We start from the raw sequence: 13,930 nt of genomic DNA, 5'->3' as shown, positions 1-13,930 counted from the left end.
GCTTTCAGTATCAATAAAATCTTTTTATCTAATTCTTCAAGATCATCTGTTGCCCAGTCCTTTAGAGCTGACAAACAACACAGTAAAACTCTGCTGGCAATACCTTTCTAGGATAAAGACTAACAGTGCAAAAAAAGTGTTAAAAGTGTTAAAAGTGAAATGAATGGTGACAAACCCAGAAAAACACACCTTTATACACAGCATATTATTTTCTATTTGTATTATCCATAAAACTTAAAGGTCCTAGTGATAGTCCAAGACTCTGCTATGTGATAAAAGACTTTTCCCTTACTTTCCATACCCTAACAAGATGATGTAGAAACACTTTCAAATAAACCACAACAACCTGAAGCAATCATCCTTCTGACACACTGTAACAAATTTTGGAACAATTCCAAAGATCCATCTAACAACAAAGCTGTAATCATTACAGCATAAAATTTATTTTCAACACGCTGTACATAACATCGCCACTAATTATGCAGCAACTAAAGCAGCTACAAACCTAAACGTTAAATCATAAATTAAAATGGAGTATTTTAAAATATTTTATATATCTAAACCAAGGACTAAATATATTAAAAGTGCAATATATAAAAAGGACCAACACCGAAATGTTGCCTGAACCTGCTTAAAACATGCCAGTGTCAGTACCCAAGATAATCTTACTACGTTTCTGCTCCAGATCAACTCAAACAATTGAACATTCCATCAGAAGGATGAACACATCCACTGGAGAATGTTCTCAATTGGTTTTTAAATCCTGGTGTCAAAGTAATGTTTTATCACGGAGTACCAATAAAAGGTTCATAACATTAGCAGCCACTTTAACACTACGTATTTTTCCTTTTCCTTCAGTCCCACTCACAGCTTCACAGCCTAAAGCATTTGCTCTGCAGCCCATTTCCTTCTTATCCCATGCTGCGGTAAGAACCAGGAATCACATTGCTATAAACCAGCATACAATACAAATGGCTTAAAAAGCTCTTCACAGCTATGTGATGTACAGTAGGCATCAGAGGATTTGCCAATGCACCCTGTGAAAAGCACAAAACCACTCGTCTATAGCCTAAAATATTATTATAGGCCTCCCACCATATTTCTTTTTAAGAACACAAACAGATTTTTACGCTTCAACAAGTTCAGAATTTTTAAGAACATGGCAGACTGGTTCATGCTGAAATGGTCATTGAATTACCTGCTGCACATATCTGTCAGTGGTTTTCCACATGTAATAATACTCAATGATGCTAGTCAGCGACTTCCAAGGGAGCTGAAAAACATTTGTTACAAATTAAAGCGGTTCCGAGAAATTGCAATGTCCGCATCTTATTAAACACATGTTAAAATCAAGTATAGTTGATACATAAATACTAAAATGTGAATCTATTAAACAGCCACATTAAAATCCATATGCAAATGAATACATATTACTACTAATAATACACAACCTGTCCTTATAGTTAATGAGGATGCAGAATTACAATATTACACATCCAATTGTAATTCTGTTTAAGCCGTACAGTTAAATACAGTGATCAAAACAGAATCCAGATTTCCATCAGGAAACACAGAAGGTAATATCTCTATTATAAAGTGTACAAGATTGAGAACAACATCAGGACTAAAATAAATCATCTTGACAAGACTGTGTTCGAGTCTCATGGTAATTTTACTCTTAAAAACGACAATGGTTACTGTACTTATTTCACAGGTTTTTCAAGTCCCACAACAACTCAGTCGCTCATACAACACCACTAGTTTTGCATAAACCTCCACATACTCTTGACCATTAAGCAAGAAACAAAAGGATGCCAGGGGCAAATGCTACTCTGAGCAACAAGCGTGTTACTGACAATTAATATTTCACAAAAATCTCTGTGCAAACTTAGGGCAATTGATGACGATGATTATTTTGGGTGCACATGTTCATTGGCAAAATAAAAATGTATTAGCCTAAGTTTTGGGGAGAAAATTAAGCATATAGCAGCCATTTCTAATTACTACCAAATAAATCTATTTAACTCCATAAATTCTTTATATAATTTAAATTAGTAATTCTCTTACAAAATTCATGCAATTTTTCTTCATAACCTGGAAAGATGCTACTATTTTGCGCATGGTATTTTCTAGAGCCATGCATTAACTCTAACATTCTCTGCTTTCCAGAAATAAGGATGATTTTTAGGAAGTCACAGAAAACACAGGTGTGGAAACTTTATCTTTCCATCCTTACTCACTCACTTTGGGGCTTTCTGCATGTCTCAAGACAGAAGAACAGGCTCCTGAACCATTAAGTTCTTAAAACAACAGAGGAACACTGTATCAAGCTGTCTCTCCCTGCATGCAGGAGCTTATAGCCAGTTTTTCATGCTGCTTGCTTGCAGACACTTAAGAGGAAATGAATCTGGCTCCCACGTCTTCCTTTCAGGAGTTGCGATTCAGGTCCAGACTCAGCTGTGAATTCTTTCTCGGGCAGTGTACCACAGTCAGTAAATCCCTGTCTATTTGCATTTAATTAAAAAGTAGCAGTGTAACAAATGCATAAGCTGATGTTCCAATAAATAGCAACACAATTCGATTTACTAAAATCCTTTTACTTTCTCAGGTAAATCATGCCTTAAGAGAAATCTGCCCAAGAAAAGGCCAGTGACAAGAACATGTGTTTGGTGTGAGGTGACAGATGAGCTGCTTCTCAGTCTCTAGATCCATATTCTTCCTGGCATCCAGATGAAACACTGTCACCCCAACTACCTGCCATTGTCTATGAGTACATTTTAGTGTCTCCAGATTTATTTTCCTTCCTGAACACTTACTAAGACATTCATGCTACAGATTATGTTTGACACTTCTTTAGAAAATACTTCCATGTTTTAACCATGATTGTGACTCCCATATGTTCATTCACTCAGTAGACATCTACAGTTAAAGAAAGATAATTAAGGTGCTTGGTCTGGATAACTATAATCCTTCTACACTTTGATTCACAACTCAGAAAACCTGTTTGACAGACTGAGTATGACTATCCTGTATTCTCTTTACCTACATACCTAAAGGACAAAACACGGTAGAGGCACAGGAATTTTCCAGAGGTTGCTCTCAACTGCCAGAGGAGCTGTGAACAGCCACAGAATAATGTCCTCTCATTACCAAATTTTATTAAGCACTAATTGAAAGAAGCAAAATTACAATCTACATGACGTTTTTGTACAAGAAAATCAGCAGAGGTGTCAGCAGTACAAAAATAGGGAGAGGGAATTTTCAGTTTCTTTAGTTTCTGCAGAGTAAAAATGGACCACTCAGATCAGACCAGCATGAAAAACCTAGGATTATAAAGTATCTTAAAATGAACATGTTATCTTTAAGGCATGTTTCCACAATTTTCTGAAGTTAGAAAACAGTTGCTCCTGTTTTCTATACACAGTTCAAGTCTGATTACCAATGCCTTTCCTGCCATATTTGAGTCATAACAGTCATAAATTTGTGAAAACTGGTGATAATGAAAAACTAAGAATTAACAAGCTTAACAACTGTGTCTTACCATTATAAAAATAGTTATATTTGGAGAACATAAAATATTCAGTCTTCTCCCGTTCTACTACCCTGGGTTGTGAAGTAATTCAAGTAAATCAAGTAAATTCAATTAACTTAAAAAGTTTAGGCTGATTAGGATTCACATAGGTTCTTAAAGACAGCAGAATCTTAACAAATGAGCTCCTACAACAGCTGATGAGACAACAGCTGATGAAAATGATTATTCAAAGGCTAGACTGGTAATTTGATAACAAATGAGCTGTCTATTAAAAAAGGTAAACTCCTTTACACCATTTAATTTAAAATAATTGTCTTGCTTACTAATATTTAATGTTTACAGCTTAATGCTTGAGCTGCAGATTGAATGTCGAATAATGCCAGTTCTTACTAATTGCTGGAAAAGTAAACGAGCCTGCCCTTCAGAGAACTCTCATACAAGGGCTGCAAGTGCAGCTGCCATGCCTTGCAAATTCAGGACAATTCAGAAAAGGCAACCTCTCTGGCATATGATGACTCAGGCAGGTACTACATAACCCTTCTGCTTCAGGAGACTGCTACCAACCACCTTCTGCCATGTGACTCGACAGTCTTGCCTGTGTTGTGGCACCACTGCATGACTGCTTAGGTTCAATTTTAATCTCAGGCACTGTAGGATACAATTTTTTCATTAGATCTTACGTGGACGCTCAAAACAAGTCAGCACAGACACTACCAGTGCTTAGCTTCTCTGTCCATGCTTTTACATCACAGAGCAGTTCCTTTTCAATGACTAGCCACTGAAGAGAGGGATGATAATAGATACATGCATTCTCATGGATAACCACTGCTTAAGCGCTACAAATTTACACCTTCCTCTCTCTGCAGAAACTTTTCATATATCCATGATCTAAATCTCGAAGGACTATTTTAGATGATTACTTAAAACCAAATGTTTGCTTTTAACTCCCTGTACCTTTAGAATGCGACACGGCAAGTGAGAACACAGAAATTTTACTCTAGAGAAATCAGGATATCCCAACATGACACAATGATTAATCTAATTGAAAGCTTCCAAATTACACAGAATGAGATCAAGATTATCTGCACTGTTATCAATACTATATAAATGGATATGTAAAATAGAAGTTCTAATGATGTTTTAAAAATGACATGACTTCTCCAAAGGTTAAAAAAAAAAAAATTACTTAAGGATAGACAACATCCCCATTCTAACTAAATGAGACTATAATTAGTACCCCCTATCTATTTCTGCTGCACGCTGACTGATCAGTAACGTGCCCTCAGCAGGCTACGCAACCCAGTCCTCTAGATATCCCTGTGCGTGTCTCTCACTTTGGGAGGAGGGCAAGGGAGAATATCTGTGTTTTGGGAAGGAAGATGCAGTGAAAGAGGGAGGATATCAGGAGTCTACTCTAGATAAAAATTGAACATTTTAAAGAGCTTCTAGTAGACTCACTCAAGTATCTAGCATTTGAACGTTACAAATGCATAAGCGATTCCTGCAACGTTACTTCACTGTATCACTTTAACGTATGCATATCAACAAAATTACATGTAACGTAACATAGAAATAATAAAGAAAATAAAAATACTACATAAATGCCAGAGAAAAGGCTTAGCTATAATTGGTCACAAATTGTGTTGGGACTGTAAACAGCCAATAAAATCTGTAATATATGCTTTGGGCATTTTGAAAAGCTGAACACTATATATTAGGTAACATTTAGTTAGAAGACATAGCTACTGAACTATTGTACAATAACAGCTGAGGACCATTTGTCTGTATGAGAAATAATAAGGAACTGTAGTTTACATTAAGATTTCAGTTCTAAAACTCTATAAAATATTCTTTTCCACTAATAGCGTCTCGAACTTAACAGTTATTTCATCCATGATGCAATTTGCAACTTTATGTGATGAATGCAGTGAACATTTTCTCCCTTAGGAATCTCAAAATTAAGCATGAAGATATAATACACCTGTTAAAAAGTCAGTTCTTCAGAAAAACAATATCCTTCCCTTCCCACCTTCATTCAATTATCTGTTTCATTTCAGAACTGTGAAAGTGAAGAAAAGACAGCTTCGCTCAGTGCCAAGACTCCTCCCGCTGTCCCACACTCTGTCTTGGAAGGACTTCTACATTTACCATACAGTACCGTTTTCCCCTCACAAAGATTATTAATAACATCTGTAAAGATAAAAAAATCTGAGCTCTCGGTGTTGAGCAGAATGAGTTCTTGTGAAAATGTTTCAATCAACTTCAGTCTTAAATAACGGAATTCTTTTGGCTCAAATCCTAACCTTTTCACAAAGCCTAACTTGAACTTAGCACGATAGAGGCAATCTTTTCCCTTGAAAGAAACAGGCTCTTCAAAAAAATGTGCAAAAAAAATTTGCAGACAAATTACTAGCAATTCCAGCAATTGGTGTTAGAATAAATTTCTTTTAATTACTCTGCATTAGAATTCAGCAAATTAAAGCCTTGCTGCTTTACAGTCTGATGCTTCAGTACCAAAACGTGTAGTTAGAACATATTGAAAAACATTTCCTTTACTTTTCAGAAGTGCCAAAATAACTCCCTGTAGTGCACTTTAAAAGCTATCCGAGTATAAATTTCTCTCTGCTAACCATAGAAGGAAACCCCAAGCTTTCCACAAACACTCAGAGGAGCCAGCCATGTAGCCACTAATGAATTTCACTGGAAATTGTGGAGAAGTTCTGAAAAGCTGCTGGAACTTTTTCAGATGCTTGTAAAATCCTTCTAAAAATCCTTATCAAAACACATCAGCATGAGATATCCTACCTGGTATTAAACCATTAAACAGATCATCTTCTGTCAACATCTTTCCAAAGAATGGCACCGAACAAGAAAGCATAGTGACGTGCATCCAGATAAAATGTATATGTATATTAATTACATATACCAGCTACACAGATTTCTGCTATAGCTAATCTTCCAAACCTACAGAAAGCAGTTATGCTCACCCATGCTAAAACACATTAACAGAAAAGTGTACTACTTTGGTACTTACAAAGTCCTGTCGAATGTCATTGAAGTCCTTGCCATACTTTTCCAATGCCTCTTCAAATAAGCTAGCTTCTGATGCTGACCACTCTTCCATTTCATCTCTACACAAGACAGGCCCTCCAAGTGGCACTAGAACACTGATGGCACTGCTCAAATCATAGTTGTGTTTATGCAGTGTATCCATTGCATGAAACTAGCAAGAAAAAGGAGAGAATAAAAAAAACTTGTTTAAATAGACAGCAGTCTATTTCAGTTAATGCAAATCCAATGTATTATTTTCTATAAGCCATGCAAGAAGCCTCAACTAATGCTAAATTTAGAATCTATCTTGATATCATAGGTTTTCTGCTGTGGAACATAAGGAGAATAAATTGTTTATTACTTAATTTGGGAAAGGAAATTCCTCAATAAAATGTTTACTAAAAATGACATTAGTTTATTAGCTCCTGCAAATTACTAGCAAACATTTCTAGAAAATCTTTAGTTGGCAGAAATTGGTTCCAAATAACCCAATAGAGACAGCGGCATATATTGACTGAGGGGGCCAGTTTCAACTAACAGAAGTTCTAAACAGTAGCTAAATAGCTGTCGAGACATCTGCGTGCTCGATATTCTCATTGCTGGGGAAAGAAGTCATTTATTGTTTTCATTATCATCATACTGAAAAACAAGCGAGATTTTTCTCCCTTGCCAAACTCTGCTGTCAGAGATGGGTAAATGAGGTTTCTTTGGTTACTTTGCTTTCCTTTATAAAAGAGGAAAATAGAAAACGAACAAGTTATATCATTTCACTTCACAGCTAACACTGAATGCTCACACCACTAACCAATGATGGGGAACATGAAAAGTAGGCAACGACATCACAAATCCACCTGCAGGGAAAACAAGCAACACAGAAGAAGCCTTTCTGACTCAGCGTTCCAAAAGACCCCATCACCACAATCTTAAATGGTTGTGCTGAAGGAGGTATGAGAGGTATAAAGTGCAATAATCCCATGCGACTGTGTAACATCAGTCTCCCACCTTTTTGTCCCACCACAGCGATGAGCATGCAATCTCTCACACAGCCCTAAACCCATGAGAGGGGGCACCGGAAACCTTTCAAGGAAGACTCTTGAATTATGTGTCAGTATAGCACTTATAGAGCAATTCCAGTTGAGCTTCTGCATACAAATGTACCACAAATAATGAATTCTCCTTATCTTTTCCCATCTCCTATGAGTGGCTAAAGTTTTTCTCCAGCTTTCAATATAACTCTTTGAAAGCTATCAAGCACAAGATTCTGGAACTGTTTCATCTGCAAGAAGTAATGTCATTATTATCCTAAAACACGTCATTTTACTTCTGGTTCAAGTCGAATTCACCAGGTTCAAGTCAAATTCATCAGCCTTGAGAAAAAGCTATTGTTAACATGAAGTATTCTAATATGGAAATATGTAACAATGTCTAAAATCCGTAATCTTCAGATTAGAGAATGTAAAATGAAACCACTGGTTTATTGCTTATCATTCAGGCAATGAGTAAACCAGGCCTAAAGATCGACTCTTACAGTATATGTGTAACCAAGGTTTAAATCTTTGTTTAAATTGCAGCCCTTGTGGAAAATCAGTACATACCGGGCATTTTCCAAGCAGCTGCTAAATCCAGATCTATTCACCGATACCAACTTTCTTAAAAATAACAACAGAAGTTAATAAATCAGGATCATGCTCCTGTCTTATGTTCATTTTTCCATCTATAATGAACATCTTATTCCATAAAGCTTTTTTTGTTATTACTAAAGAAACAGCAGCATGGAGCCGGGAAGAAAGGGAACGACAGGGCACACTGCAAAAAAGCTGTAACACACAGTTCTCAAAACAGCTACAATTTCAGTAGTCAGGTAAATCAACCAGACTGAACTGCCTCCAACAAAGCACTCAAACTGGAAACACAGTATGGATTCTATAATTCAATAAAATATTAAGCATGTTTATCTTAGGAGCAACATATATAGAAGTCTAAAAAAATACATTAAAAAGTTGTCCTTGAAAATGCAAAGGAAAAACCTGTTTTGAAAGCTTCATTTTGAGGAGACATCCAAACCCAGATTTACATCCTTACAGTAAAGTAGCACAGGCTCTTCTGAACCAGCCCACCACAAGCAGCAAGTGATTCCATCAACCTGTTTTGCTTTAATGGCTCTCACTGTCAGTGTATGCACTACACAATGTTCAGGAGTCTGAAACAGAAAGTCTTCCCAGTTTCTTTCTCTTCTCAGAGATCAATTTTCATTATAAAATAAAATACTGCCTCTGAGAAGGCCAGAAATGCAAGTTTCAGTTGGTTGGTTGTCTCACAAGTCTTTATCACTGTAAGAAAAGAACATTTCCTATCCTCTAAGAAGGTAAACACACATTGTTTCATGTCTTTCAGTAGGGTTTTCTAAAAGCATTGGTATCCTGCCTTGTCTCATTACCTTCCCCATGTTTTCAAAATAAGGAAGCCTGAAAGTAGCCTTTCACTTGCCGTTAAGCTGTAAGACCTCCCTAATGTGTACATCCACTGTGAATTTACTCATGTTTATAACCTATGCATTTATTATATTTTTTTTTTAGCATCAGTCTGTTTACAGTCATCTTTAATTGAAACATCTAATGAGGAATACTGGAAAGCCACAGGTGTAGTGTACAGAAATCCCATTAATAGCACTTCAGGTGCAAGGGTCATCTGCCTTGCATTAAGAATACAGATAGTATAATTTTCTTGGTGTTACGCACCGACAACCCTTCCAAAGTTCTGCAAACGTCTGTACTAACTTTAACTGCTGCTCAAAATATGTTCCAAATTATCATGGGAATGTCTGAAAGAATAACTACTACAACGATAAATATGTCTTGTCTTTACTCAGAAGGAAGTACATTGCCAAAGAACGAAAGAACCGTTTTAAAAAGCTGAGGGGGTAGGAAAATAAGAACAGACAGACACAATAATTAAACCTGGGGTGGCTCCTCCGGTGCCTCATTATAAGAGATGCCTTTCATTAAGTGTAATGGAACTTAATGGATCGTTTGCTATGCAGAAACATTTATATGGCACTCAAACACTAAATGTATCCCTTTATTAGTAGCACTGCACATGTACTTTCAAACAAGAAGAAATTGCTATAAGGATGAACCTATTCTATTAATCACTGAATGCAGTAAGAAGGATGCGCAATGTGTGGGATTTATTAGAAATTCTTAATCCAATGAAATCTTCATAAAATGAAAAATGTTAAACTAAAGAAATATTTTGATGGAAAAAATAAAGCATTTAACATGAACAGAATTGCGCTGGTAAGGTCACGTCAGCAAATGTGAAACAGAAAACTCATTTTGAGTACTACTGAAAACATTAAATTTTGCCACTGCCTTTACTACACTACCATAGTCCAGACTAAACCAGTTTTGTGTTTAATAGCCTTTGACTACACCACAAAATGTAAGAAATTAAATATTCTTCTCATAATACTAATGAATATATTTTATCTGGAATATAAAAACTGCCCTACTGAATCAGACCAGTCATCCATCTAGCCAAGCATTCTGTCTCTGACAGCAGCACTAAGGGATGTTACTTAGAGAAAATATGCAAGTAAGTCTAACCACAGTCTGAGGTCAATTCCCATTTCATTCACCAGCATCTACAAACCTTGGAAATTACAAATATTAGCCTGTATACCTCTCCTTATTCTCCTCAGTTCCCATTTATGGACCCATGGTCCATAATTTTTCTAACTCCTTTTTTTAACCTGCTGATATTATCTGTTCCACAAAATTTTGTGTAACTAAATTCCAAGAGCTCTCCAGCCACTTTACAAAGCAGTAGCTTAACTATTTTAAACTGATCTGTTAGTTTCATCAACTGTCCTCTACTTCAAATAAGTATGTGATGAATAGCAGATCTACTTTAGCCTTAACTATCATCTTCATGATTCTGTACACAATTACTTAAAATAACAAACAACTCCTGCTGTCATCTTTGGAAATATAAGTCAAACTTGACTCTATGAAACAGTAATATTTTTTGTTCTCACACAGTTTTCCTGGCACACTTTTACTACTGCAGCACATCTTGTCATCTCAGCTGATATGAATATACAGACAAAAAACTTTAGTCTGCAATTGATATATTTTTAACTTTCTCTAAAAGACACAGATGCTTACATTGCAGTGAATACTTTAACAAACTAAGGAAACATCCTAAGGATATCTTAAGTAAGACAGACACATCTATTAAGTATGAAACATTATCTAAACAATTTTCAATCAGCTTTATTACCACATACTTTAAATCACACTATTGATCAATTATACTGAATGAATCCCTATTGTATTTAAATAGAATTCAGCTAAAGTCAAGTGATTTACATTATGATTACAAGGGCAGCACCAATATGCTTACAGAAAACACACAGGATTATCCACCATCCACACATGCACCTTGCACACCGGTATTTAAAGGGAAACACATATCTGGAGGACAGGGACTCTGAAGTAATAGGTACTGTTGAATTCACAGATACAAAAAAAGTTGTAGGGTTTTTAAGAAGTCACCTACCAGTGTGATGTCTCGGGAAGCAGCAGCTGCGCTCATGTGTAAACTAGGCTGCCTGACAGAACTACTGCAGTCCAGTGCTCGAGCAAACGTGCCAACCGCACTACAACAGAGAAACAGTAGACAGTAAATGCATAGAAAGGTGTAACCTCTTTTTTATTATCAGACTATGCTATATCTATAAAAGTGTCCTTTTAAAAAGAAAAGTCACATACGGTCACTCTTGAGATTTCAGATCTTTGCTAACAAAGGACAATTTGATAAAGACAAATCACCAAACACTGCAGTAAGAATTCTGATCTTCTCCCCAACAAGTAACAACCTACATATAAGAACAGCATGGAAACAAAAGATACTCAGAGAATTCTAATGTACCAACTTTTTAATGTACTAATTTTTTATTAATTATGAAGTCAAAGATCCTACTCAGTTTGGGTTTTACAACCGTGACTATTATTTCTAAAATTAAAAAGCCACAACACTGTTTAACAAATTATAATACAATTTAAAAAGAGGGTTCACCATGTTCCCATGAGAAAGTGAATAACATTTTATTCACTTCAGTAATGCATGTCTACTACTTCTATTAGCGAGGCAAAAAAAGCATATTAGCTTAGTCTAAGGTACTTCAAAATCCTATTTCTGTCACAGGTTTTAAGTAATAATGAAATAAATTCGTCTCTCAGCCTATTTAATAAGTGTTCCAGCATTATTGAAATGGTCACTTTTTCTCCAAACTTGTACCTTTTTTTAAAGTTTTGTTGACGAATTGTGTATGGCATTTCTTATACTTACCAGAGCAACAAAAGATAAGGAACAGAGACGGAGAATTAGTGTGATAGTGACTGCTGTGAACTGCAAACTTTTCTTGGAAACACATCTATACATCATGCACAGTGAAGGGAAAGATGTGTATAAGAATGTGACTGGGCTCAGCATATCATACAGGAAATGAGCAAAGATGCCGTGACACATGAGAAAGGCTACTAATCAATAGAACAGAATTTGCTCCAGTACCCTTTGTTGAGTAATGACTCTTGAGATGCATTGTGTCACTATGATATTAAAAAAAAATTATTTGTTGCAGTTATGACATGATATAAGTTCTTCTAAATTCAAAGACCCAATTACTCACCTAACATTTTTAATACAGTCTAAGCCTCTGGACTAAGGACTGGAGCCTCATCAGCAATTACACTCCACACAATTTACAATAGCAGAATTATACCAATGAGGAATGTCATCGACAAAGATCAACACACTGCAAGTGTCACATTATTGTGTACTAGAAACCCGATATGCAACAATAAAATAACACAGTGTGCATCAAGAGTTTAACTCACTAAGGTGTATTATTGATTGTGGAGGAACTGGTACTAACATCTGTTATTGCAATTTTATTCGAATCTTAAAACATTTAATACTGAACGCATGTTTCAGTACTTGCTGCCAAAAACTTATAAGACAGTTAAGATTCAACAGCAATGATTCGCACACTCCAGATAATAACTGCTTAAATTTCTAAAGGCTGTGGAATAAATAAGTTATACTCAAACATTGTTCCACAACCTATTTTCTTTTTTAAAAAGTTTGGCAGTACATAAAACAGTATTTGTCCACAAATCAGTCCCGAGAATAAGGCTCTATTGTGAACACATTTCCTGATAGTCAGTCAACCCCTTTAAACATGTTGGCATTGATAAGGGTTATAGCTAAACAGTCTTTCCTGTGATCCTTCTGTCACTACTGTTCAAACCAGTAACACAGCATGTGGCATGACTGTATTTCCCTTCTGCTGCTACCTACTAGCTTCTTATCTTCCTTTTGCATTATTAACACTATTTTCTTTTGACCATACTTCTAAAACAAAATCAGAGTATGCTACGAAAATTACAAAGAGTATGTCCTCACAAGTCACTCTCTAGCACATCAAACTTTTCAGGCTGACTTCCAAGCCCAAGCATATGTGAATTATATTGCCCAGTATGTAAAGTCAAAATTAAGACACAATATAAAGGTAGGTTTATTTCGAATAAGTGATAAAGAGGTAAGAATTGATGCACTAGTTGACATCGCTTCCAGTGCTGTACTGAGTATGAGAGGATCGCAACCATCAGTACGTGACTGCAAAACAAATAACCACCATAAAACGTAGGCAGTGTGCCATTTTGAGGGGGAGATAGGGCTGTGTGTGTCTCCAGCTATATGTTCTAATCAGCCTAACTGCCAGTTCACCTCTCCCTGGAAATTTTTGAAAAACAGTAAATTTTTCAGACAATCCAATAAGTGTAGGAGTTCTAGAGCATTTGGCTGTTAAATAGTAATTAGTCTCAAAACTTAACAGTGATATACAGTGCTCTGTATAATCCAGTCATGCAATCCCAACCCAAATTCAACATTACTTTCAGAAATCATTAAAATACATTATTTTTATGTTTTTCCATTTAAAACACCGATACGAGGAATATATTGATAACAAGGTCAAACACATCCTTTGTCATTTTTCCTTGCATGATGTTTTTTCCTAGTAATACCACCAAAGAATTATTTTAAAAATGTTAAAAAAAAAACCCAAAAAACAAAACAAAAACAACAAAACCCCTAACCAATGTCCATTTCCAGAAGATATACTATTGTCTTCACCTACCTGCTACCAAAATAAAACTCAGTATTAAGCCAATGCAGGCTGAACAGCCAGACCCTAACTACTCATTTTTTCTTTTAAACAGACTCTTTAATGTAAATGTTCCATTAAGTTGGTAGAATCCAAAAAATAACTGTAAATACTTA

The 13,930-nt window shown here is 35.8% G+C and overlaps 1 protein-coding gene across 1 annotated transcript in view; it reads right to left on the bottom strand.

Annotated features, from left to right (window-relative positions):
• Positions 1 to 13,930, bottom strand: part of MTA3 (metastasis associated 1 family member 3) — a 144,589-nt gene that overhangs the window by 61,458 nt on the left and 69,201 nt on the right. Inside the window, exons 8-10 of the mRNA XM_068398164.1 lie at positions 11,144 to 11,243; positions 6,567 to 6,755; positions 1,199 to 1,273 (exon numbers count right to left, since the gene is read on the bottom strand). Of these exons, the coding sequence (XP_068254265.1) occupies positions 1,199 to 1,273; positions 6,567 to 6,755; positions 11,144 to 11,243 (364 nt within the window). The remainder of the gene's footprint in view (positions 1 to 1,198; positions 1,274 to 6,566; positions 6,756 to 11,143; positions 11,244 to 13,930) is intronic.

Source organism: Nyctibius grandis, chromosome 1 (genome assembly GCF_013368605.1).
Source record: "Nyctibius grandis isolate bNycGra1 chromosome 1, bNycGra1.pri, whole genome shotgun sequence".
NCBI lineage: Eukaryota > Metazoa > Chordata > Aves > Nyctibiiformes > Nyctibiidae > Nyctibius > Nyctibius grandis.
The sequence above is the reverse complement of the archived record's forward strand: the minus strand, read 5'-3'. Positions and strand labels throughout refer to the sequence as shown.